The sequence below is a fragment of the Paroedura picta genome, chromosome 12 (genome assembly GCF_049243985.1).
Source record: "Paroedura picta isolate Pp20150507F chromosome 12, Ppicta_v3.0, whole genome shotgun sequence".
Classification (NCBI taxonomy): domain Eukaryota; kingdom Metazoa; phylum Chordata; class Lepidosauria; order Squamata; family Gekkonidae; genus Paroedura; species Paroedura picta.
Window position 1 is genome coordinate 43,964,190 of NC_135380.1, and position 27,471 is coordinate 43,991,660.

A 27,471-nucleotide genomic window follows, 5' to 3' on the forward strand; every position below is an offset into this window, starting at 1 on the left:
TGGTCCCTTTGGAGGGCCTTGTGGCATGGTGGCCCACTCACCCCCATCTCCAAGCATCTAGTGCCACCCACTGGTGTGGGCTGGTCTAGCCACTGGGTGCAGATATGCAGCTAAGTTCCCTCCCTCCCTTTTTAATTACTATCCAGGAGTTTGGAAGTTGTTTTTTTGGGGGGCGGGGGGGGGGGGGTTGCAGCCAGTGGGGGGGGGGAGTTGCCTGTTGTATGGTGCCTCTGTGGAGCAGGGATCAAAGAGGGGTAAGGATCCCAGAGCCTCTTGGGACTGTGCAGCAGAGCCCCTCCATGGGAGTGGGCCTATATGGGACACGGACTCCCCAAGGCATGCCTTCAGAGCATCTTCCCCAGTGGTGACCTTCAGACAACTGGGTGAGAAGGAGCTTCCAGCGGTCTGGGGCTTGTGTTTGTCCACAACCACCACCAGCGAGCTGGTGCCTTCCGAATCCGCTTGTGCCCGGGTCGGCATTATAGGAGCTACTGTCCTGGAGGGGCACCATTGCAACAGGTCAGGGGGCATCTGGCTAGGTGGAGGCTATGCAAAGTGGTAACCAAATCCCTATGGATGGGCGGTGACTGAGTGATCCAGCACCCTGACCCCAGCTTTCAGCCACGAGCACTTTTTCAGGAGGGTAGTGTCCACCTGCCTGACTGGGGGACAGACGTCTGGCTGCATGATTACACTGTGCCTTGTGGTGCTGTCTGGAGGTGTGAGCGTTGGCCGGCTTGTTAGGCATGGGGGCAGGTCCATATTGGGGGGAGGAAAGAAGAGGGGGCCTCCATGAAAAGCTGTGTGGATGTTGAACTGCAGCACCACCCCAGGGAGGGGGAGGCTGGCTGGCTTGCATTTCTGGGTAGCAGAGAGAGCCTAGTCAAGGCCTATGCCTGGCAGGTTCCTCAAATGCCTGCCACCTCCTGTTGGCCCATTAATGTTGGCCTGTAGGATTCAGCCTTGCACATTGCTTGGTCCCCCAGCGATGGGCTGCTGGGAAGGGGCTTCCTTGGGGCCAGCTGGCCACAAGACGGAGAAATCAACCCATGCAGCGCCTGCACTCATTTACCTGCGGCCAAGATTTCACCCAAAAGTATGTTTTGATGTTCGTGTCCTCATTCTGGCCGGGGAACACGTCCCCCTGCCATATCACCCTTTTGAAAAGATTTCTGTTATCTTTGAAGGGATTCAAAGTCTTCAGGCTGATTGTCTCGTTCAAACAAATATCAGGCATCTCCATCTTGGAGCAATTTCTGTCATCTTTGAAGATAACAAGGATAACCTTAATAAGCACAGCAACGCAAACAGAACAATAGGCATAGGAATGGTGAGGCCTGGAGATCTCCCAGAATTATGATTGATTTCTAGACCAGCAATCAGTTTCCCTGGAGAAAATGGCCTCTTTGGGGGTGGGACACTGTAGGGTTTTATACCCTGACTAGGTCTTAAGTCCGCTGTACCGAAAATACTGCGGGCACTAGAAGCCGTCCTTACGGCACGCTGTCCCCGCCCCTTCCCTTCCGCAAAGCCGTATCCTCGGCCGCCTCCCACCCCAGGCTCCCTGCTTCACGGCCGGGATAGGAACTGGGCCGGTGCCGGCCCAGCTTCTTTCCTGGCCGCAAAGTCCTCTCCCCGGCCCCCTCCCGCCCCAGGCTCCCTGCTTCGGCGCGGGGGAAAGGAGCTGGGCCGCCGCGTCTATGACGCGGAGGCCCAGCTCCTTTCTCCGCTCCGAAGCCTCATGCGGTCAGTCCACTCACCCAGTCGTCGCGCTGACGTCTGGGACGGGCCAAAGGGCCATTTGGGAGCCATGCGCTGTGCGGCTCCCAATTGGCCTGTTGGCCCCGCACTGATACTCGGCCCCTTTGAATTTTTATCCCGGACTCGTCCCATCCCTTTCTCCACCCACTTACCTCTTACTGTTTTATTTTTACCGCTCCCGCAGGAGCAGTTTACAGATAAGACCCCTCTCCCCCAAATCTCCAGGAATTTCCCAACCCAGAGTTGGCAATCCCAAATCAGAGTGGATTGCCTCCTGACTTCGCAGTTGAGGTGAGATTTGAATTGGTGAGTGACTCTCCCGGCCAGGCCTGTTCTTTTGACCCCTGTCCCTTTGCACTGAAAACTCGGGGGAACGTTGGGTTGGTGACGAGCCAAAAGATTCCAAATCTTGGCCTGTGATAAAAACCCATTTCAGCAAGGGCTGGAGAAGTAAAGGGCAAAAATAGAAAACTGGAGGCAAAGAAACAAAATGAAATTCCAAAGGTCCCTTGAATCTGTGAAGGAGAAATTGCCTTGGTTTTCTTTGCCTACGATTTCAAACATTCCCCTGTTAGCCACGAGGGCCAATCACTTGCTTCCTCTAACTAAAATTAAAATTGCAGGGTAGATTTCGTTTTTAAGAAAGCTGCTCCAGAATGCCTGTGTTGACTATCTTGGTGCAAAAAGGTACACAAAGGGAACCCTGCTTGCCACCCGCTGCATTGCAATGACTGGTCCCTGCTCCAGGCATCCAGGGGTAGTCAAACTGCGGCCCTCCAGATGTCCATGGACTACAATTCCCAGGAGCCCCCTGCCAGCATTCGCTGGCAGGGGGCTCTTGGGAATTGTAGTCCATGGACATCTGGAGGGCCGCAGTTTGACTACCCCTGCGTTAGACGCTGCCTGTCTTAGACACAGTCGGCCTTGTCTTTAGAAACGTCTTTCTAATCTCTGGTCGGAATGTCTCCCTTTCTTTTCCTACAAAGAGCACAGGTCTCTGTTGCCATGGGAATCTTGCTCCTGGGCAACTCTTTGCCTGGCCGCTTGGCACCCACGAAGGCCGCCTTGTTCCCCCCTTCTAAAGAAAAGGAGAGACCAGGAAATCTTCCAGGGCCGCTGTCATGCAAACGGCAGGTGGAAGTTCACACGGCTGAATGCTCCACCTCACAAAAGGAAAACAAACAAAAAAAGATCATAGAAAAATAGCATCTCAGGGTGCTAGCTTTATTCTCTTCTCCGCAACATGTAGGTTTTCATCAGTGGGGTCTGAGGGGAGAGAAAATTAAGACAGAACTTGCATACAGACACCACACTTGTTTTCTTGGATTTTGGAAAAAACGGAATGTCGACAGAAAGGGGACAAAGCTATTTAACTCCCCCATCCCCTCCCTGCCACTCTGCTACTCTGCCCTGCAGATGTTTACCTCAGAGTGGGACCAAGCAGGCAGAGACGGTGATTTCAGCAAGAAAACCGAGCACGGAAGAAGCAAATCGTCTTTCACCCCCTTTCCATTTGCGGCTCCCCCTGGCCTACAAGTATTTTTTTTTTTACAGTTAGGATAAATTATGACTGGAACTGTGTGGGATTCTATTATATGTAATTTTTTTCAGTTTTGCGAGCCACTTCATGCTATTTTTTGGAATGAGAGGCAACAATACTGTAAACAAAACAGGGCCTGCCCAATGGTAAGGGCAGCAAGACATTCCCCTGACATTCACAGAGGGCCTTACTCTGCAGCTGGGATTGAACGTGGATTTGACAAAGGCTCCCTGCTTTGGTGCTTGCCTCTTGGGCTGGCTCTCCCTTGGACCGGTGTTATTTATCCGGTCTTTTACGATGTTATTTCTATCCCCCCCCTCCCCGAAGGCAAAGAGATGCGCCCGGCCATCTGAGTCCAGAGAGAAATGAGCCAAAGTCCTTTTGACGGGGACTTTGTGTAACCAGATGACTCTTCCCCGACCTTTCATCACATGGTGCTGGAAGCGATCATATAGAGGTGGAGACCGAACGGCTCAGAGAGAAGCTAGCAGTCGGCCCAGGACGTCCTTTTCTTTTTAAAACAAAATCTCAGATGGCGTTTGTCACTCAGGAGCAGATTTCCCAGGTAAGAGAAGGAAGCTGGTCCAGAGAAACAGGAGAGAAAGTAAGTGTGCATCTGTGGTACTTAGTCATGTCTGATTTGCAAATCGTGTTTCTTTCCCACCAGCAAATGTATTTAGCAATGATTTGCTTTTGGACTGGCTTCCCTATTTTGCTCTGATTACATTAATATCTGGGGATTCCTTGTGGAGATTGTAAACTTCGAGGGAAGCGCTGGGCCTGGCTCTCTTGGCTGGAATGTTATTTTCATTCTGTGCTTCCTCCGAGTTAAGTAATTACCTCTGCTAAGCCTAAAATCTGCTGGTCCATCAAGGAGTAATCTTCCTGGTTTCTATAAACAGCAGCATGGAGTTAAAAGCGCACAGGAAGACTGCATTCAGACCATCATGAGAGAAGGAAACAGAGAAAGGCGAAGAGATAGGGGCTGCCCGGACGAGGGAAAGAGAAAATGGTTTAAGAAAGGATACATGGGGGAGTGAGACGCCCCTTGAAAGTACTTGCAGGTTCCTGCCAGGCAACTGGGTGACCAACACACAAGGGAGGGTGTCAGGTATAGAGAAGGAGGGAAAACTCAGTACAAGGGGTGGCCATATTCCCTGCTAATTTACTAAATAGTCCAAATGGTCAATCTGATTATAAAAAATTAATCTTTTTGTTATCAGATACTAATTCTTTTGTTACCAAGAGAATGTCATTGTGGCTGAGACAAGAAGGGCTAAACAGGTTCTACAGAGACCAGATCTCTAGAATAATTGTAGGCGGACACATACAATCTGGAAAAGTTTAAGTTGATTGATTAATGTAATTTGCATTATTTTGATTTGAAATGTTCTCACAATCTTTTTTGTGATGGCCTATGGCTTCGTGCAAACAAACTGACTGAACACACGGGGCGGAAAAAGGTAAGTTGGCTGGCAGGTGGGGAGGACAGAAGAAGACCGGGAGATTCCTAGAGCACAGCCTCCATCTCCTAAGCGCACAGAACCACCAAAGGGGCTGCCATCTTATGCCTTATTAGAAACTCACACCTCAGGGGACAGAGTCCTGGACAGTCCAATGGCTAGATAATCTTCCTCTTGAGACAGACGCTCCAAGCAGAGATAAAACATTCTCAGGGCAGGAGGAAGAAGCACTTTTCTATCTTGGATGGGCGCATGTAATCTTTACCTAGGAACTCTGAGAACTAAAGTAATGATGGACTCTAACGACTGCAACTTCAAGAAATATTAGCCTGTCCTACTTCAACATTATTTAGGATACTAGTAATCAAGTCCGCTGCAAAATAAATACAGCGGGCGCTAGGCAAGGGAGTCCCCGGCAGTCGTGCGCAGTGCAGCTGGCGGGGGCTCCCTTGGCCGGCGGCTTGATGCGGCGAGACGCACTAACATAAACAGTTTTATTTCTCCTTTGTTTTTGTGAACTACAACTGCATATGAGGGGTCTGATTAGCAAAGAATTATATGGCTGTATTTGGATGTTGTGATACGGTTTATGAATTTAACAGGATTAACTTTTGTTTATATATTCCCACTGTCATGATGGTCAGTTCGTAGTCTGACGAAGGGTGCTTGCACTCGAAAGTTCACGCCTGGAATAAAGCTTTGTTGGTCTTAAAGGTGCCCCTGGACTCTGATTTTGCTTTGTTTCTGGGGCAAGTCACGGTTTGGTGGATAATATATTGTTGCTGTGTTGGAAAAGAGGAAAATCAGCAGCCAAGGTGGCTGCAGGGTTACCTGATGGGCAAAAGGGAGTCTGGCTGGAGGAGACCTTTCCCTGTGATTGTTTGACTGCAGATAAGGATGTTCCATCCAGGGTTGTACGCTTCGGCTGCACAGCGCTAGCTGCTTCGGGCTGGAACAGCCCCTTCGGCAGCCGAAGCACCCAACCCTAGTTCTGTCTCTTGGGCTGAAACTAACACTTTCTTGTACATTCCCAGTCCAGAGAGATGATGGCCAAGCCGTAGCATTACTGTTGCTGCTGCTGCTTCTGTTGTTATTGTTATTATTTGGGGGCATCATCTGGGCATGGAATTGGGGTCACTAGGTGACCCTGGAGGGCTCTTCCCACTCTTCTTCTTCTTGGATTTTTGACTGCCTCTTCCCCATTGGAGATCAGATGCGGGCCAGCTTAAGGAAGGGTGTTTGTAGGCAAACTTCTCCCCAGAGTGTAGGTGGGCCTTGACTACTGACCCATTCCTTCCCAGAAGCATTCTGCACCTAAGTGGGGGAGGGGAACATTGTAAATGACCCAGACACCTGCATAGAACAAAGCAAAACAAAAAAACCCTCAAACATCCTGCTGAGTGAGTATGCTGCAGAGGGGGCAGATTCTTAAAGGCAGCGGAGAGTAGGGAGGCCAGCCTCCAGGTGGGACCTGGGATACCCCAGAATTACCGATCCAGACATCAGAGATCAGTTCCCCTGGAGAAAGTGCCTGCTTTGGAGGGTGGACTCTGTGGCCCTGTACTCCGCTGAAGTCCCTGTCTTCCCCAAGCTCCGTCCCCAAATCTCCAGGAGTTTCCCAACCTGGCTCTGGCCACCCTGCCCTCCACCCCTTGCTGGTGGCCAGAGGGGGCCTGGCAGATCTAGCTGGGAGTCCGATGAAGGGGAGGAGAAATGGGCATTTTTGAAACCTCTGAGTGGAGGGACATTTTGAGGGGCTCTAAACTGCTCCCCTCTCCTGTGATTCCTAGCACACACACACACACACACACACACACAGTTCATCATCTACAGATGTTGGGTTTGCGTGCCTTAAGTTTAGAGCATGCAGAGAGGGCTAAATTAAGACCATAATGTTAGAAACAGCTAAAGGAAATGGGAGGGTGTGCACAGAAAGGAAAACTGTGGCAAGGTTCCTGTCAGTGCTGCTGGACAAGGGCAAACGGGCTTTCTGCAGCTCCTTGCTGTGTTGTTGACTCCTGAACTTCCGTGGCTTCCAGAATGGACCACGTGGAGGGCTTTTAATGTCCCTTCAGCAGAGCCTGAACTCTAGTCTGCTGTTTTCCAGTTCCACAGAGATGGCTTCCTGGCTCTGGAAGAGTTTTTCACCATGGAAGAATGCAATGCAGCGCAGGCCCAGATCCAGAAGATCATCGCTGAAATGGACGTGCCCCCCGAATGCCGCACTGAATTCTCCACAAAGCATGAAGAGCAGCTCAGAGCCCAGGTAGAGAAGCAAACTCTGCGAAAGAGCCCCCAGGGAAGATGCAACCGGGAAGCCCACTGTCTTACGCCAATATTCTTTCCGGGCTTGTGGCGGTGGTTTCACAAGTTACGTTTTTGAGGTCTGGTCCGCAGGCAGGGATGTGATTTGCATTGCATGTGGCTTGTGTGGCCTCTGTGAATCTCACACCGTCTGTTCCCACTCTCCATCAGGGCCAGTGGTGTGTGCAAGAGCTTCTGTGTTGTCTCCCCCCTGCCCCGAAATGGTCTTCAGAGGGAACTATTTGGCCTTTTGCAAGAGACTACAAAGCACAGGGGTGGCCAAACTGTGGCTCTTCCATGGCACGGTTGCTACGGACTACCATTCCCATTTCTTCATGGGAATTGTAGTCCACGGACATCTGGAGAGCCACAGTTTGGCCATCCCTGACATAGCACCTTGTCATCTTCTGGGATAGGCCAAGTATCCTGGACCTTTCCTTTTCAAATAGCAGCATGGGGGAAGAGGCTGATTCTGTGAAGGGGGTGGCAGGTGACAGTGGATGAGCGATAAAGTTGTGAGTGTCCTGCATAGTGCAGGGAGTTGGACTAGATGACCCAGGAGGTCACTTCCAACTCTATTATTCTATGATTCTATTCTATGATTCTAAGGCTCCTTCTGCACCGAATGGTTTGTCATAGTCTGGATTATTATGCCAATAAGGGTATTCTGATCTGATCCCAGTCTGGATTAGGAACAGAGTGCAGGGGGATTGTGGAGAAGGCGCAAATTACGTATGACTGTGCAATTGTTTTTTGATCCCCACTCCCTGAACTCCATCTCGTGGTGATCCACCCTAAAATGTATGCCTACTAATGCACACATTGAGTATGACAAACACGGGTATAATCCATCCATGAGAAAATTACTCAGGATTACATAACATGCAAACCAGTTGCGCAGATAAAACAACCATAAATTAAGAAGTAAGAGCTACAGCTAAGAATATGGAAACAAATATATTGATTGCATTTCTGTTCCATCTGCGGAAGCTCAAGACGGGGGTGGGGACCGGGAAGCACTGACCAGATGCGGATCCTGCTTGGCTTCAGCAAAACTGCCTCCAATCCAGGCCAGCATATAAAGATGTTTAAAAAATATGTAGCAAAACAGACACTGTTTCCCGTCAATCCAGCCCAAACACCTTATGGGAAATAGCCTTTCCATATTTTCTGAAACTCAGAAGAGTGCATCTTCACCCTGGGAGGCAGATTTGTGCCTGAAGCCACATATTGCAGGATAATGTGCTGTTATAATCGTTCAGCACCTGGCTTTTCCTCTCCACGCAAGAAAACGCAGAACGTGGAATGACCGTGAGAGCACAATTCCCCACAATGTGTGGATCCTACCTCTGCCTCATGTACTTGTCCAGCACACCTTTTTTGTGCCAGTTCTCCCTTGCAGAGTTCTAAACGGACATTTGCCTTGATGCAAAATAATCAGAGGTTTTGAACACAACAGTGCTTTCTTGTGTACTGGACTCCCTGTTAGCTAAAATTGGTGAGTCTGGAGGAGCAACCTCATGTCCGCTGGGCCTCCTACCTGTGTCTCCCCATTATTGTGTCCCCAGCATGGAGAGGAGAAGGGATTCATCTAACCCTCCAAAGGCTTCATATTGGCTTGCAGATTGCCAGCAATTACATTAACACTCTTCTGTGACACTGTAAGCCATTGTCCAGAAGGTCTAAGGTGAACAATGGGAGTAATGTTTGTCCACTGACTGTATGCAATATATGGCCAGCTTTGTGGAGTTTCCGGGAACTTTCCCCCCCTTCCCCAGGCTCACCTGATCTACTTCCCAGTCCTCCAGTTAGAAAGAAAAAGCTGAGTCAAATCCATCCTTTATAAAGAAAGTTTGTTTTCAATGCAAAATCTGTTTCTGTTTTCTGCCATGCTGACCTCTTGTGGGGAAAAAAAAAGATGCAGGTAATTGATTTACTTTTTAATTGATTTACTTTTTAAAATTTCAAATGCTTGTCTTTTATTTTTTGGTAAAGATGCTTGTGTTTTATTTTTCGGTAACGATACCCCCAGCCTCTCCACAAATCAAATCCTTAATTGCAAAGCACAATGCTGCAATATAAAACATGCTGATCCATAGAACAAAGTTTGAGTCCAGTGGCAACTTTAAGACAAACTCAGTTTAATTTGGGCTCTAAGCTTTCATGTCTTTTGGGCTCAAACTTTGTTTTGTAGCTTCAGACCAGGGCTATCCCTCTGAATCTACGTTGATTCGCAGTTCAAAAACAACCCAGCAACTGGGGGGAACCAAGTCACCCTACAGCTGGGACAAACTGAAGTACTCCTTCATACGAGGCAAAAACTAACTCATGGAACTCACTGCCACAAGATGTGGCGTCAATCAGTAGTTTAGACAGAGAGAAGGCAAACTTAGGGAGAAAAGAGCCATCCCTGCCTCTTGGCCACAAAGGCTAAAAGGAAGCCCACACTTTCATGCCGTATTTGTAGGCCTTCTGGAGTCATTTGTGGGAAACGAGAGGGTGGACTACTGCAGGGATCTCTGGTCTGATGCAGCAGCAGCAGCAGCAGCAGCAAGAAATACAGATCTACAGGAAGAAAAAATGTAAACATGGAGGCCAAAGTGAATGCACGGTGCTGTGACAGGGCACAGACCCTCTCACTTTCTCATGGCCTTGTCAAGCCTCCCATTTACAGTTTATTCCCCAACAGCTGGAGAAGTTTCAGCCATCTGATGACACGGGTTCCAGTCTGTGCAAGCTTTGCCCCAGATTTGGCTGTCAGTCTACGAGAGCTCATTCTTATTTCTGCTGCAAGTCGCTAACATGCCAGGCCCTCTAGAACAGGGGTAGTCAAACTGCGGCCCTCCAGATGTCCATGGACTACAATTCCCAGGAGCCCCCTGCCAGCGAACGCTGGCAGGGGGGTCCTGGGAATTGTAGTCCATTGACATCTGGAGGGCCACAGTTTGACTACCCCTGCTCTAGAATGTATAAGTAGATTTGATTTATATTCATTTAGCATTCAACAAATAATGAGGTTTCCTCTTCCACTGTAGCTGTTCAATGAGCAGAGCTAGGAAAGCCCCCCCCCCATTAGCAATTCATTTCTCTCATACACCTTTGAGCAGGGGTAGTCAAACTGCGGCCCTCCAGATGTCCATGGACTACAATTCCCAAGAGCCCCCTGCCAGCATTCGCTGGCAGGGGGCTCATGGGAATAGTAGTCCATGGACATCTGGAGGGCCGCAGTTTGACTACCCCTGCCTTTGAGCTTCACGTAGAAATGTCATAGCCTAAACTCCTCACATTTATGGGCTTTTGACCCAACTACTTCTTTTTGCCTCCGTTGTGTGCCTGTTTTGTCATATGGAGATGCACTTCAAGCTCATGAAGAAAAGCAAATGCCAGGAAAATAAGTTTTTTAGCTGCTGCAAGAGCTTTTGAAAGAAGGAATTCTGACGTTTGTGAAGCCAGCATTGTGTTCATCTCCCACAGGGAAATGCAGACTATTTCCTAACCAGCGGAGACAAAATCAGGTTCTTCTTCGAAAAAGGTGTTTTTGATGAGAAAGGTAAACATTTTCATTTAGCCCTAGTGATAAGCACAGAAGATAGGAGGCACAGCAGAAAATGGCTTAGAACCCTTTCGCTGTTATTGTCATAATCATTCTAACTGTTCATGGCCTTCAAACCTTTCCCATTCTCATGGGCCAACTTGGTGTCGTAGTGAAGAGTGGTGAAGCGACCTCTAATCTGGAGAACTGGGTTGGATTCCTCATTCTTCTACATGCAACCAGCTGGGTGACCTTGGGCCAGTCCCAGTTCTCTCAGACTGGTCGGAGTTCATCAGAGCTTGTCTCCTATGCATGGCACCTTCTGGAGTTCTGCAACTGCAAATCCCAACATGTTTGTGGGAGGGTTCGAAGTGCTCTCCCCAAAGGGAAATAGGGACCAGGACTGAGATGCTGGGGAAGGGGAAAATTGTCTCTCTCCTTGCAACTTTTCCTGATTGAAAGGAAGAATGAGAAGAGTTGGTTCTTATATGCCGCTTTTCTCTATCCAAAGGTGTCTCAAAGCAGCTTACAATCTCCTTCCCTTTCCTCTCCCCACAACAGACACCCTGCGAGGTCGGTGAGGCTGAGAGAGCCCTGAGATTCCTGCTTGGTCAGAACAGCTTTCTCAGTGCTGTGGTGGGCCGAAGGTCACCCAACTAGCTGCATGTGGGGGAGTGCAGAATCGAACCTAATTAGAAGTCTGCACTCCTAACCACTACACCAAACTGGCTCACCAAATTATGCCTCAACGGCTCTTTAAGCCTCAATAAGGGGGGGGGGACCCACAGACAAAGTATGTTTCTAAAGGTTGTCGTGTTGGTCTGGCTGAACAAGCTTTTGGTTGGGGCCAGTGAGAGTTAACCTCTAAGTTAACCTCTAACCCCCATGAAAGCACCCCAGACTAGGGAAAGAGACGTTTATGAAGACTGTATTTGAATCACCGTAGAGATCATCAGATGTAGATGCTGCTCTGAAATTCTTTTATAACTTTGGCTAATTATATTTTAATTAATTAATTGTGATTAATTACTGTTGTGTTTTAATCAGTTGTTATTATATGGGATACAATGTGGCACACTGCCCTGAGCTTGCTAGAAGGGTGATATATAAATTGAACAAACAAATAAATTTGAATCCAGGAGCACCTAAGAGGCCAGCAATATGTCTGGGGTATGAACTTCCCAGTCAGAATTCCCTTTGTCAGATAGAAAACCTGCTTGACAAAGGGAGCATTGACTTTTGAAAACTTCTTCAAAAAACATTTGTGACCTTTAAGGAGCTCCTAGTCTCGAATCTACGCCCTGACAGTCCCAGGGGGCCCTGATCTCTTTCAGCAGAGCACTCCAAAAGGCTGGGCCAAGGCCACAAAGGCCCTGACCCCGGTCGAGGCCAATGTCACCTCTTTGGGGCTGGGGGTCCTCACTAGGGGTTTGGTCTGGTTTTATTTGAATTTATTTATTCTTTGCACTTTTATGCCACCACTCCCGGGGTTGCCAGCCTGTGGAGGCTCACAACATTCCATATACAATATAATATACAATAAAGTCAAAGAGATCAAAACCACCCATGACCACCACAGGATAGGATAAAATATAAAGCACAGTTGAACCAAGCTGTGATCTTCCAGCAGCACGAGGTGTCTAGCTTTTGAGGTTGTGGGGGTGGTGGGGAGATGGATTGTTTTGCTGTCCTGGCCTCAACCAAACACCTGGCGGAGGAGCCCCATCTTGCAGGCCCTGTGGACATGAGTCAGTTCCATCAGGGCCCTCAGCTCTTCCAGGAGGCCAGGCGGACTTCTCTCGGGCTGGGGATGACCTCGACACTATTTGGGGGGTGTAGGGGAAGGAGCGGTCCTGCAGATACGCCAATTCTAGACCCCTTAGGGCCTTGAAGGTTAATTCCAAAACCCTAAACCTGATCCAGTCTCTAATCTGGAGCCAGTGCAGCTTGGAGAGCTCTGGTGTCATATGCTCTCTCTACTGGGTTCCCATGAAGCCCTGGGTCTCTGAGTTTTGAACCAGTTGGAGCTTCTGGAGCAATCTCCAGGGAAGCCCTGTGCAGAGCGAATTGCAAAAGTCTAATAGTAGAGGACAGGAAGGCCTGGAGGATCATTGTCCATGGGGTTGCGATGGGTCAGACACGACTTCGCACCTAACAATAACAACAACAACAACAATCAAGCAGTGACTGGGGTATGGATCACCCGGGCTAGCTCCAATACCAAGAGAAAGGGTGCAAGTTGGGTCTGGTGCAACTGCCAGGCGAGGATTGTGAACTCCATTCCCAAGGATGCTACAACATGAATATTCTAATCCTTTTGCAATATCCTTTTAATTCAGATTTGTTTTGTTTCGTTGTTTCTTAGGGGAATTTCTGGTGCCGAAGGACAAATCTATTAACAAAATTGGCCATGGCAAGTATGAAGAAGGGTGGTATTTCGGGTGGGGGGGGGTCTTCTATAAAGTCTTCTATAAAGAAATTCTTTCATGTTACAATAAATTGTCTGCCCCGGACTGTGTTTCATGGGAGAGCAACTGCTCTTATGCGCAGAAGGTCTCAATCTCTGGCATACCCCATTACAGCATCTCAGTTAGCAGGTGCTTGGAAAGTAGGCGTGCTATAGCAAACAATAGCTATGGCCTGGTTTGCCAGCAGGAGGAAAGGGAGGGGAGAATGGGCCACCTATAGGTACCATGCTGACATCCCTTCTAGTAAACCCAGGAAGTGATGTCTTGATACCCTAGCAAACACCATGGGTTTATCAGAGAGCTTTTGTAAATCCTAGAATGTTCCATAACGGCTGGAAGTGATGTCAGCATGCTGGCATGACACTGGTGCACCAGACCCTACCCTAGGGTTGCCAGTCCCCCCTAGTTCTGAATCCCTCTCTGCATTTCAGGGCTTTCAGAAGGCAGGGGGAATTACCTTCCCCAAACAGGCAAGAATCCAGAAATAATCATAACATATCTACGTCACTTGGCAGTGACATCAGCAAGTCGGTGGGCAATGTTCTGCTTTTTGGGCAAACTCTATGGTAGGAAGGTAATTCTATCATAGAGGTTTTGCCCACAAACCAGAGTGTTGCCCCCCAACATCACTTCTGGGTGACATGGACATGTTGCGCTTCTTTCTGACTTCTCCACGTCCTGCTCCTGATAATCCCTGGTAACCTACTCTACCCCCGTACTATTCCTGGGGGCTGCTGGTGCAGTCTGATAACCACACGTGAAAGGCCTTTCTTTCCCCTAAGAACTGAGGCTGAAGCCAGTCAGAGTCGACAGTCCTGAGCTAGACGGCCTGTGGTCTGACGTGGAATTAGGCACCTGGGATACGGCAAACGGACGCTGAGCTCTCCTCCTAGTTCTTTCGGTCATCCGATGATTCTCCTCCTCGCAAAGGTCTTCTGCTCTTTTTGCGAGTCTGGAGTTGACCCTGCAACTTCCTGAGGTTTACTCCTAGAAGCAGAAGAGAGCTGGGTTCAGCTTCTCCATCATCAGAAACAAATCATAATATGAATCCTAAAAAATTGATTTAATGTTTGTTTTATTTTTGATTGCACTCAAAGCAAAAACAACCCCTTCCTGGCAACCTATAGTTTCAAAGAAAATGATTAGAGGTAAATGAAAACCAAACAGCCAAGGCCAGAGAGAACTAGCCCTACAAACTTAGCCTTTTGTATCTCAACAAAAGATAATTGCTACTAAAACCACAGGCACACTACAGATCTTGCCTATTGCAACCTGGGACGTCAGCAAGGTATAATGTAAGGGATATCTTACGAAGTAGCCATTTCTCCCAGGTAAACCAATCCCTGTTGCCTGGAGATAAGTTGTGATCCCAGACATTCTCCAGCCACAACCTGGAGGTTGGCTAACCCTATCCAAGAGATAAGCTGAGGTGGCAGAAAATTAAGGAGGCCAACAAGTATTTAATGACAGGTTGGGTATAAAGACCTTGTAAAGAGGCAACGCAAAGCTGGCGTGGAATTTTCATTGATGATTTCTTGGCTTGGCTTCCATCTAACTTTCTTTATCAAATGTTTCTGCCACGGGGGAATGAAAGGCCCTCTTCTGCTTCTTCCTTTCCTGCAGCTCTGCATGCCTCTGATGCTGTCTTCAAGCAAATGACTTTCTCCTCAAAAGTTCAGGTGAGTTAAGAACAGCCAGAAGCATCTGCCAGTTGTAAAACGAGGTGCTTGCGAACCCTATGCTCCTGGAATTATGTCTCTGTCGGTTTAAGCCCTCTTGCCATTTTTGGGATTCTTCACAGGCCCTGGCAAGGAAACTTGGCCTTGAGAACCCGGTGGTGGTCCAGAGTATGTATATCTTCAAGGTACTGTCACCAAAGCTCTCTTAAAATTTGATGAGGTTTGGGGATTCCCCCCCCCACACACACACACACACACACTAATGTTTGTTTCTTCTCTCTCAATCAGCCGCCTCACATCGGTGGTGAAGGTGAGTCTTTTGTTTTGCTTTCATTAGAATTAAAATCCATGCTAGATCCCACCCCCACCCCCACCCCCGCACACATTTTTGGCATTCTAGGCCTGCGATTTCTTTCTTTCTTTGAGTTTAAGAACTACTTTTGCACTGCCTTGGTCCAGAGGGACACCGATAGCGTATCTACTATTAACCGAAAAAGCTCCTAATTAAAATAGCAATGAATTGTAAAACCATCCACTAGCGAATAATAGCTTAATGTCCGGATACATCGCAGTGCTTCACGGCCGCAGGGCCCAAAGGGCCTCGGTCAAAAGCTTTCCAGGAAAGCTTTTACAAGTCTTATGGCACAGAGAGAGGGAGGAGGCCGACGTCCCTTCCATGTTTTCCCCCTTGACCGAGTGGAGCCGAATAGAGCTGCAGTGGTCTTGAAATGGGTGGCTCCAGAAGGCTGCTGAGTGGGCCCTCCTGCGTCAGTGAGTAGCTGCTCAACTTAGAGCAGAGGTGGCCAACCTGTGGCTCTCCAGATGTCCATGGACAACAATTACCATGAGCCCTGCTGGGGCTCATGGTAATTGTTGTCCGTGGACATCTGGAGGGCCACAGGGTGGCCACCCCTGCCTTAGAGGGAACACCGGAGGAGACAGGTCCTACTAGCACTTATGGGCCTGGTCTAGACCACTTGGATGGCCACTGAGAAAACCCAAGACTAGCCCAATGCCCTCCAAATTTCCTTGTCGAAGGGGTTAGAGGGAAGAAGTTGGCCCCACGAGAAAAATTGGTTTATATACCCTCCTTTTCTCAACCTTAAGGAGTCTCAGAGCAACTTGCTTTCACCTTCCTCTCCCCACAATGGGCCTCTTGGGAAGTAGGTGGGCTGAGAGAGTTCTGGGAGAACTGCAGCTTGCCCAAGGATTCAGGGCTGGGTGGAGGCGCTCATGCTCTGCCCCAGTTCCTCTCCAGCAGGGCCCCCTCAAGGTGGACAGTTCAAGCCCCGCTGTAATGGAAGAAGGGGTATTCTGTTCTCCCTGCACCTCTTGTTCAGCCTGCCCTCTTGGTGACTGCAATATTATCAGTGACAAGGATACTGTGAAGGGGGATGCTGCTAGCAATGACCCAGCTGTTCATCTCAAATAGCCAACGGAGGTCTGCTTGCTGGTCTGTCTGCGTGGGGAGCCCTTCCCCTCTTTCTAAGGGAAGGAGAAGAAAAGATAAGGGGGTGAAAGATTGCTCTGGCAGGGCCTGACCTCCCCCAGCCCTTCAGTGGAATTCATGTTGAGAGATGCATATATGGATGCGCCAGATCTCCTGGAAAGAATTGTACGAGTGTTCAATTCTCCATGCACGGAGCCAGTGGAGTGTAGCAGCTGAGTAGTGGCCTAGGATCCGGGAGCCAGTCACACTCTCTCAGCCAAACCTACCTACCTCACAGGGAAGATACAATTCATAAAATCATAGAATAATAGAGTTGGAAGAGACCTCATGGGTCATCCAGTCCAACCCCCTGCACTATGCAGGACACTCACATCCCAATCGCTCATCTACTGTAAACTGCCACCCCTTTGCCTTCACAGAATCAGCCTCTCGGTCACATGACTATCCAGCCTCCGTTTAAACATTTCCAAAGATGGAGAACCCACCACCTCCCGAGGAAGTCTGTTCCACTGAGAAACCACTCTGTCAGGAACTTCTTCCGGATGTTTAGATGGAATTTCTTTTGAATTAATTTCATCCCATTCATTCTGGTCTGTCCCTCTGGGGCAAGAGAGAACAATTCTGCTCCATCCTCTATATGGCAGCCTTTTAAATACTTGAAGATGGTTATCTGATCCCCTCCCAGTCGTCTTCTCTCTATTCTAAACAGACCAAGCTCTCCCAACCTTTCTTAAAATTTTATTCTTAGAACTGCTTTTACTGCTCTTCATTTTGCCAGCTTGGTGTAGTGGTTAGGAGGGTGGACTTCTAATTTGGAGAGCTGGGTTCAATTCTGCACTCCCTTACATGCAGCCAGCTAGGTGATCTTGGGCCAGTCACAGCACTGATAGAGCTGTTCTGACCGAGCAAGAATATCAGGGCTCTCTCAGTCTCACCCTCCCTCACAGGGTGTCTGGGGAGAGGAAGGGAAGGTGAATGTAAGTCGCTTTGAGACTCCTTGTGGTGGAGAAAAGCCACATATAAGAACCAACTCTTCTTCTTCTTGTTGTTGTTTGCAGACTTAAGGCTATGTCTGTGAGGAGCAATATGTGAAGGATATAATTCCTTATGTAGTACACTGTCCTCTTTATGCTGATCCTAGATCTAAATCCTTGGGAAATTTTCTAGTATTTGGTTTCTTTTCTCCATGCTGTCTGTGTAGGGCTACCAGATTAATCTCTGCCCTTCTCCGAGTCCTATGCCACGCTTTTGGTACGAGGATCAATGTATGAACTTGCAAGTGACTTTCTTGCAGAAAGTTAATAGCCACTACCAAGTGTCTAATGCTTACTAGTATTTGGTTTCTTTTCCTTTTCCTGCCTCGTTGCTTTTTGGGAATCTGAAGCATGTAACCAGATACAACCCCCGCCCCATCTCATCTGACAGATTATATAATTGTGCATCATTCCCAGGTGTGCTCAGCATAAGGTCATCCTTTGCATGCCCGGCCAAAGGAATAGGCAGGGGGTGTGTTAGTAGACTGCTAAATCATCTCTTTCTGTAAAAATATGGTACGTTAGCAGCTTTGGATGCCAGGAATTCCAGCCACTTCCTGCATAGTTGCTAGCTGGGTCGGCTGTAGAAGAGAGACAATGTGGTGCAGTGGTTAGAGCAGTGTTTCTCAACCAGGATTCCCAAATGGGTGGGAGTTAATTTTTTTAAATATATGTTTTAAATTTCTTATACATTTATTGGGTCATGTTGCCTCGCCACTCCCTCCCAAAATGGCCAGTGATGGGCCTGGAGGGGGTGGGAAGGGGAGGGGCCCCAGGTGGGCGTATCTACAGCTCTGCTTCCCAACCATATTCTGCAGGATTGCAGCACTTCCCGGGTTTCCCTGTATCCTGAAGAATGTTTCAGTTCTCAAAAAAGTTGAGAAGTTGAGAACTTCAGTTCTCAGTTCTCAAAAAAGTTGAGAAAGGCTGGCTTAGAGTGTCAGACTGAAATCTGGGGGACCTGGGTTCAAATCCACACTTGTGCTAGGGAAGCTCACTGGGTGACCTTGGGCCAGTCACAAAATAGAGGAGAGGAGAGCAATGTAAGCCACTATGGGTTCCCATTGGGGGAAAAGGCAGCATGCCAATTAATTGCTTAAATGAGTTGTGATGAAAATGACTCTGTAAGGACGACTAAGTTAGATCCTGATGCGTTCTGCTAGCAGGGCATGTTCCTCCAATGGATGGATCTGACATGTGCAACCAGACACAATGCCCCCCCTGTCCTCTCCCCTTCTGCCAGAAGGAGGTGCCTCTACTAGAGGACCTGAGCCAGGAATCCCACCCCATGTGGTGTGACGGTCCCATGTGGTGTGATGGTTCTAGTCTTGACAATAACTCAGGCTGAAAGCCAGCATCCTGAGTGTCTTGAAGAAACGAAGGCCTAACATGGCTTGCTCCAACTGGATTGCCCCGGCTAGCCTGTTTGCATGAGATCTTGGCATCTAGGCACCCTGGTCATTATTTGGGTGGGAGACCACCAAGGAAGCCCTGGGTTGTGTGACACAGAGGCAGGCAATGGCAAACTGCTTCTTGCCTGGAAACCTTACTGGGTGGCCAATAGTCAGTTGTGATGCGGTGGGACTTGGCTCTGCCCTGGCTCGGGACCGGGTATCTGGAGGCCTGTTTTCCTGCCTGCACATGAAGATCACCATGAGAAGCCCTCCTGACCGTCCCGCCCATTGAAGATGCTTGTTTGGTGGGCACAAGAGAGGGGGCAGCTTCGTCCTCACTTTCACTCTTAAGGGGGCAGTGGAAGAATGGTTTTGTTTAGGACAGCACTTGATTAAAGCAGCCCTAAATTCTTTACATTGTAGGCCAGGGGTAGTCAACCTGTGGTCCTCCAGATGTCCATGGACTACAATTCCCATGAGCCCCTGCCAGCAAATGCTGGCAGGGGCTCATGGGAATTGTAGTCCATGGACATCTGGAGGACCACAGGTTGACTACCCCTGTTGTAGGCTACCTTGAGCTCTGTAAGGAGGCAAATAACTATTTAAAATAAATATTTTTCCCTGTGTCTCTCCTGTTGCTTCCAGTGACAGCCCATCAGGACGCTACCTTCCTCCACACAGAACCCTTGGGCAGGGTTGTGGGTCTCTGGGTTGCCTTGGAAGATGCCGCTGAGGAGAACGGCTGCCTGTGGTTCCTGCCTGGCTCTCACACAAGTAAGACATGGCTACCCATTTGAATCTGTAGGTAAGCTGTAATTCAAGGAGATTCCCAGGCCTTACCTGGAGGCTGGCATCCCTACAAATGCCATAGATGTTGCATCTTCCTTACTCTTCACAATTGGGAATCATGCAAGAAGAGATATTCTTCTCTGCTCTCTTAGAATTCCTTGCAAAGTCTCACTCTCACACACACTGTAAGCTGTAGGGATGACACGACACAGGTATGTGGAGAAAAAGGAATCTTCTGCCTGTCTCTCTCTTCTTTCTCTTCCCGGGGCTTCTCTGGACCCCAAGCTTTATTCAGTACATTTTGTTTACATGCTAGCCTTCATTCTACACTCTTGTCGCAGCCAGACTCTGACCTCTGTGTTTGCCCGGAAAAGTACACACTGACCTGAGCTATCGCCATATCTTAATCCCTGCAGATGCCAGGGTTTCGCTCACGTATGCAAGGCTAGCAGTCAGTATCGGGGTGCGCTGTTAATCCATTCAGCTCCCATCAGTAAGCTAGAAATAATTGTAAGGATTCTGTGCTACTATTCTGTATGCAAGTAGGTTGACACATTTACTTTGCGCTGTGGGGGAAATATTGTCAGGATAACCAGATGGTTATTAATTACAGTAAATCAAAGAGCTTGCTTTTTAAAAAAGCGAGAACTTTTAAGAAAGCCCGTCAGGCTTGGATAACAATGGATACCTGATAGACCAAGTGAACTTGTAGTGTGACCTTGGATTCCATGTTATCCTGGCTTACAAATCTTGATTATGCCTTGGAGGGAATGAAAGTCCACTTTGCTGCTATTCTGAGATTCTTTTTGCAGTACGGGGGTCAGTCAGTTCCAATGGCAGTGAAGATTTACGGTGCAAAAATTAAATCCTTCCTAAGTCACAGAATGCCGGTTTGGATATCTGCAACCATGAGTAGGTTGCATCTCAAATTCTAATATTGGGAATAGGCTGCAGTCAAATTTCTCTTGTGGCCTGAGCAGCTGGGGAAAAAAAGTAAACTCTTCCTGGTACAATGTGAGTGACCCTAGCCTGTAAAATGGATTCAAAATAAAAAAGAAGGCTCTTGATTTGCTGAGGAGATCAGATCAGGAGGCTATTATGGAGAAACACAGGAATGGATGTATGAAGCCTTAAGAGTGATTATGGCTGACCATAAGCCTCTTGACAAATGAGGGAGACTCTTGTTCATGACATCTGAACTCCTCAATCTCTCTGTACTTAGTACGTCACCCAACATACAGGATAGGTGTTTCACCTACAATCTTCAGGACTATTATATACATAAAGGTAAAGATATCCCCTGTGCAAGCACCGAGTCATGTCTGACCCTTGGGGTGATGCCCTCTAGCGTTTTCATGGCAGACTCAATACAGAGTAGTTTGCCATTCCCTCCCGTCATTACCGTTTTACACCCCAGCAAGCTGGGTACTCATTTTACCGACCTCGGAAGGATGGATACACATATATATATCAGCATCTATATATATCCATTTACATGTATAGACACAGGTATACAACAACACTGTCTCTGAGTATGGCTGCCACTTCATCAATCAGGAATGGTGAATGCCAAATGGAGGCTACACCGTGCTCTGTATCATAAATATACAAATACAAAAACAAGATTATTATTATCACTATTTCCCAAACATGTGAACAATAGGATAAGTTTCCAGAAAATATACAAATGACCCCCAATGCTGGGGCTGCGGATTCCCTGGGGATTAAGTAGAATTTCCATTCCTTACCCTCTATTTTGAGGGATGCACAGTTGCCTTTGAGTGGGCAGGATTGGTTGGTAGTTCTGATCAGGATAAAAGAAGATCCCGAGTATGCGGAACCTGCCTGCTTACCGTTGCCAATATTTTAGCTGTCAATATTAACTTCTTTATATGCCCAAGCATCTCATATGTCTGAGCACTAAATAAAAGTTTACCGTCAAAAGGAAACCCCCCCCAGGTTTAGACCTGATTCAGGGAACCACAGGGAATGATTAGCCAAGAATTATGTTGCATTACAATATAGGCTGGCATTACCATATTGTGGCTTTTTGCCCCATTCCTGAAGCATTCAATTGCCATTCTCCCCATGTGAGTTATACTGCCATTATGCCAGTGTATCCCCTATGCAACATCTTAACACAGCCCACGGCGCCACAGGCGCCGCGGACTAAATAAAGCCGTAAGGGCTTAGGGGGAGGAATTAGGGCGGGCTCGGTCCGGGATGAGGAAGGGTGCCGATTGGCCCCTTCCTCCGGACAGACCATCGGTGGGGCCAATCGGCAGGCGCGAAGCCGATTCCCGCCAATTCCCGCCCTGGCGAAGCGCCTCCGATGCGTCAGGCCGGCGGCCAGGGAGCCCCCGGCAGCCGCGCGCAGCCATGGCCTCCCTTCTCCACTCCTTTCCCGGGCCGCCGCCGAGACAAAGACCACACCGCCGCCGCCCGCCTCCTCTTTCAGGTAGGCTTCCTTCCCTTACGCTACCCTCACCTGTCCCTCGGTTTTCCCCCCCGCCTGCTAGCGCCCATTGTATTTCTTATACAATGGGCTTTTTTCGCCACTGGGTCTTGATTGTAATGGGGGGGGCACTGATAATTGCGGTGGGGAAGAAACCCAAATAATAATGTGTCTGCCCTGTGGGGTTACAGGTGGGATCACGAGGCGCATGGTTCGAACTCCCCCAGGCACAATACCGTGCACCCAGTTCATTGGCACGGAGCGGGAGTATGACAGCAGTCAATTCATTCCTGCGCCGATTGGGAAAGGTAAGCAACAGGAATATCAGTTTTAAGTGAAACTGGTTTGGAGAGCAGAACAGAAAGTGTGGGGCACACACGGAGCTCCCCCCACACACAGACTTTTCAGGCCACTTTCAGCAGGCAAACAGTGCTCTACAGCAGGGGGAGTCAACCTGTCGTCCTCCAAACGCTGGCAGAGGCTCATGGGAATTGTAGTCCATGAACATCTGGAGGACCACAGGTTGACTAGCCCTGTTCTACAGTGTATATCTTGTATTCTTACAGGCACTTGAGGCCCCATCTGTGGATGGTTAAATCCACAGATTGGGGCCACATGGAGGCTAACAATTTTTTTCCAGCAAGCTTGGGGCACTCCCCTGGTTTGCAGAAAAAACTGAAAATTAAAAAAAAGAAAGAAGGGGATTTAAATCCCTCAAAAAGTGAAGTTGCGTTCTCTGTGCAAGTGCAGAGAATGCTTTTTTACTTCTTAACCTGTGTGGTGCAGCCTTGGAGCCACGGTGGGCTGTTCAGGAACTGCTTCGAGCCCTGCTGTAGTGGCAGCGGATGCCAGGAGCTGTTCCAGGCCCCACCACAGTAGCAGCAGATGTGGGGAGCTAGTCTGGGCTCAGCAGCGGCAGGCACTGGGAGCTGATCCGAGCTCCAGGTAGATCCCAGATACTGCCACTATGGTCCTATGATGATTCGGGGGAGATGGGATTCCCACCACCACCAGTGTTACTTACTTGTGGAAATCTAATGACCAGCTACATGGACATGTAAAGTTCCTGTGTGTGTTTGGGGGGGGAGGGTCAAACTATGGGTTCATCTAGCTTGGTATTCTGTTTTTCTGTGGGCAGCAGTTCTGCAAGGTTTTTGGGAAAGAGAACCCTGACCAGCCTGCAGTCATTTTAAGGGAGACTCCAAGAATAGGCATCTTTCTTTTTGCACTGTGCCCCCCCTTTTAAGTATAGGAAATGCACAGTTCTGCATTAAATGCCTCCAGCTTTGCACTTCATGCAAACTGAGCAATTAGGAGATAATTATTTTGTAAAGTTTATTTTGGCTGCATCCCGTTAGTTGCCAACGGGGCTGCCAACCTCCAGGAGGTGGCTGGAGATTTTCTGGGTTTGCAACTCATCTCCAGGTGATAGAAGTCAGTTCCCCTGGGGAAAATAGCCTTTTTGGAAGGAGAACTCTATGGCATTATGCCCCACCCTCCTCAGGCTTCACCCTTAAAATCTCCAGGTATTTCCCAACACTAGTTGCCAACCGCCTGGAAGAAAAATGTATCGCTTAGGGTCTGAATATGGAGATATGAAGCTTTTCAAGACATGGAGCTAAATCACACCAAGCTGGGAAAGAACATCTCTTTAACCACTGTTAAAGGGACCTGGCTACTGGCAACCCTAAGGAAACACCCGCCCCCCTCCATGTGGCACTCTGGTTTCTTTTTAAGGTGGGATACCAAGAACACACAAGGGCAGAGAGGCAAAGTGTCGGGAGCCATATGAAGGAGAAGAACATTAGTGTGTCACAGAGCAGTTATAGTGCTGGACAAGGGACTGAAGGGCCCAGGCTTGAATCCCCACTAACCTCTATGGAGTTTTGCTGGGAGATGTTGGGCCAGTCATGCCATGTCAGCCTAACCTACCACAGGGGGTTGTCCTGAAGATAAAATGGAGACCAGGAGAACAAAGTAGATCACTTTTGGGTACTCTTGAGGGATCAGGTAGGCTATAAACGAAGCCGGTAAATAAATATACCATAGTGGGTGGCGGCAGCAAGGATTTCCAATCTCCATGCAGATTCAGAAAGCCCTTATAGCCATAATACATTCATCAGAATGCAATGAAATGAATAAGGTTCACAGAAAATGGCATATAACAGGGGTGGCCAAGCTGTGGCTCTCCAGATGTCCATAGACTACAGTGCCCATGAGCCCCTGCAGTAGTCCATGGACATCTGGAGAGCCACAGCTTGGCCACTCCTGGCATATGCCAACCATCAATGGGATATTTCGTCTTGAAATAGCCAACAAAACTTAGGCTACCCCAAGAATAGCTGATGGATCCTTCTTGATCAGTTGTTTCTCATCTATGCAATGATATTTCAATTTCTTCATATAATCGCCTAGGGAATATTGATACAACAAGACCTTAGGACAACCAAACAGTAAATGCGGCAATTCACCCCCCCCCCCCCCCGCAGCTCAGGGTAGTTTACCCAAAACATAGGAGAACATGGAATGAGTACATTATAACTCAGTAATAACGTCAAGTAAACAACAGTACCAGTAATAACAGAGGTATGGTCTCCCTGCAGGGCCTGGATGTCTCTCAGAATTGCCTCCAGACTATAGAGAGGAACTGGGTGAACTGGGATGGGGGTTTCTGGCTGTATTCCCTGTTGGGGTCTCTCTCTAGGTTCTACCTCCCCTCCCCCAGATCTCCAGGCATCTCTCGACCCAGAGTTGGTAGCTCTACTAGCAGGTCTCCAAGTCACTATTTCTAGGGCTAGAGGACCACAGCTGCACACCTTTCTCCGAAGGACACAACCTGCCTTCTATTGCCAACAGGTGGTCTCATTCTGATCCATGGTGAGGTGGTCCATAAAAGTGAAGCAAACCTCTCAGCAAGCTCTCGGCATGTCTACACCTTCCATTTGATGGAGGCCAAGGACACCCTCTGGAGCAAAGAGAACTGGTGAGTCAGCCTTCTGCTAGCCTCCCTCATGAAGAGAAGAAAAGCTGGTTCTTTATATTCTGCTTTTCACTGCTCAAAGGAGTCCCAAAGTGACTTACAGCCTTGCTTTCCTCTCTCCAGCAGACACCTTGTGTAGTAGTTGGGGCTGAGAGAGCTATGAGAGAACTGTGACTAGTCCAAAGTCCCCAGCTGGCTGCATGCAGAAGAGTGGGGAATTGAACCTGGTTCTCCAGAGCATCAGCCTCTGATCTATTGAACCAGGTTCAATTCCCCACTCTTCCGCATGCAGCCAGCTGGATGACCTTGGACTAGTTGCAGTTCTCTCATAGCTCTCTCAGCCCCAACTACTTCACAAGGTGTCTGTGCTGGGGAGAAAACGGCAAAGACAAAACTCTGAAGTACTTATTGGACAAGTGAGGGCAAAGGAGACAGCTAGAACAGCCTCTGAGGTAATTGCATGCAGAGGAAGGGAGGGAAGAAGCCAAGTATTTCTTCAGGGCACTGAGGTACGTAAGGTCAAAAACTGCGTTTCTCTTGCTAACAAGTTCTGGGCATGCAGAGGCACTTCCCTGCCTCTTAAACTCTGTCTTCCCTCAGCTCCATGGATCGCTTTGAATGCGACAGCCTAGTTTATGAGCATGCTGTGCCGCAAAACAGTGACTCGCGAAAGACACACATTTGGTTCGTCTTTAAGGTGTGACATGATTCTTGCTCTTCTCTACTGTGTTCTGACATTCTTTAAAAAAATGTTTTGCAGGCTTCAGCCAACCCCGGAATTGCCTTTTCCATCCCTCTATACACAGAACTAACTAATGACTGGCTGATAAAACCACACTTGGCAGGCAACTGCTGGCCATGGTTTCCTGGTGAACCCATTACTAAAATCTCAGCTTCTGGCACTGCTTCACCTTTGACCTGAGGTTAAAGCCGGAAGACAATTCCCACTACATGTGAAAGAACTCTGCCCAAACCTCAAAGTACACTGACAGAGCGGAATAAATAAGAGCACTGCTATCCTGCCAACATCTGGGCAATGGAGGTCTTCTGGATGTCTGATATGGGAGACCAGAAAAAACACAGACCAGCAGCAGTAGGTGCAGAAGACTGCTTCCTAAGAATCTCAAGTGTTTCTTTGTCTACCCCCCGGGGGCGGGGAGGCAGAGCAGTTCATCCTGAGCAGAATAGGAGGGGATCTTAAAACAGGCCTCAGGTCGCGCCCCACGTGGCTCCACATGGCTGCTGAGCTGGACTTCCTGTGTTGACCAGCCGCTCATAGAATCATAGAGTTGGAAGGGGCCATACAGGCCATCTAGTCCAACCCCCTGCTCATCCACACTGCTGGAAGGGAACACTGCTGAGCTTGCATTTTTTGTACAAAAAGAACACAAGGTTCTAGGCCTTATGAGTGTAATATTTCAGGAGGAGGATTTGCCGACTGAGGTGGTGGTTATGAGACTGGTTCCCTGCATCAAAAAATTAACAAAAAGACACTGTGCAAATATAAAACTAACACAATTGGGCAGACTACACTTGTTTGGGCAGAGTTCATACATCGGATAGTATTACAAAATTGTCTTCTAAACCTGTAGTGTGTGAAATGGTCCGATTTATTCTACCAATTTATTCTACCCCAACTCTGCTTCAAGCATAGATCCTGCCGGACAGGGGTTGGGGAGCAGCAGATGTTTCATTGCCTTGTGTCACTTTGCCCCTGGGTCCCAATGGCTTCCTTACAGAAGACAAATTTGCCTTAAAAACACTTCACAACATTATCGGGGGAAACCATGCAAATGACATCAGGTTATGGAAAGTCCAGAGGCTTACCTTTTATTTGCTTTAGCAAAGACCTGCACGGAACATTTTCTTGCAAGTACAATTTGCAGTCCAACAGGGATCAACCACATCGCTCTCTAAAACTGTGGTGGGGATGGAAAGTGTGGTTAAGTCGCAGCCGATTTATGGTGAGCCCAGGGAGGTTTTTGAGGCAAGAGGCCATTTGCCATTGCTTGCCTCTGCCCAGCAGTCCCGGACTTCCTGGCTGGTGACTCATCCCCGCTTAGTTTATAAGATCTGACAAGATCAGGCTAGAGCGAAACCTCTTTAGGCAGAGTCCTTGGTCAGTCTATCCTGGGGGGTCCCCTTGACACTCTGACACAGCACAGTAAGTGCAATCACACAATGGCTGCTGTGGTGGGTGGAGCCATAAACACACCCAGAGGAGTCCAACTGCAGGAGAGAAAGGATCATTTTAAAAAACATGCTGAATCAAACAACTGATCCACGTACTTCGCTGGCTACTCGGCCCTACAGCTGGAGACTCTGGAAGTAAAGCATGTGTTCTACCACCAAGGCACAGCTCCTGTGGGCTTGATCCAACAAGACCCTCCTTAAACCCTTAAGCAAGTGAATTCCTTAGGAGATTTATTATGTCTTGGCGGCTCAAATATCCAGAATGTGCTTTTTTTGTTAATTTAAAACACAACAGTGTACTTTGATTTCTATTTCTTTTTTAAATAAACACCCAACAAGTCATGCAACACTAGCCCATCTCTGACCTAGATTTCCTCCCAGAATCTTCTGCAATGCATGCAGGTCCGATGGGAACCGAACAAAGGCCGC

The 27,471-nt window shown here is 48.4% G+C and overlaps 1 protein-coding gene across 2 annotated transcripts; it reads left to right on the forward strand.

Annotated features, from left to right (window-relative positions):
• The first annotated feature begins 3,575 nt into the window (after window positions 1-3,575).
• On the forward strand, window positions 3,576-27,389 carry PHYHD1 (phytanoyl-CoA dioxygenase domain containing 1). Of its 2 annotated transcripts, none has more exons than XM_077306548.1 (11): window positions 3,576-3,905; window positions 6,872-7,030; window positions 10,543-10,618; window positions 12,966-13,013; window positions 14,692-14,747; window positions 14,870-14,932; window positions 15,036-15,057; window positions 19,271-19,399; window positions 22,061-22,177; window positions 24,726-24,852; window positions 25,610-27,389. In XM_077306548.1, exons 1-11 carry the CDS (start codon window positions 3,834-3,836, stop codon window positions 25,659-25,661), a joined length of 921 nt encoding a protein of 306 aa, XP_077162663.1. In that variant the 5' UTR covers window positions 3,576-3,833; the 3' UTR covers window positions 25,662-27,389. The 2 variants fall into 2 exon arrangements, with proteins under 2 accessions (XP_077162663.1, XP_077162664.1); XM_077306549.1 differs by having other exon boundaries at window positions 3,610-3,866.
• The last annotated feature ends 82 nt before the right edge of the window (window positions 27,390-27,471 follow it).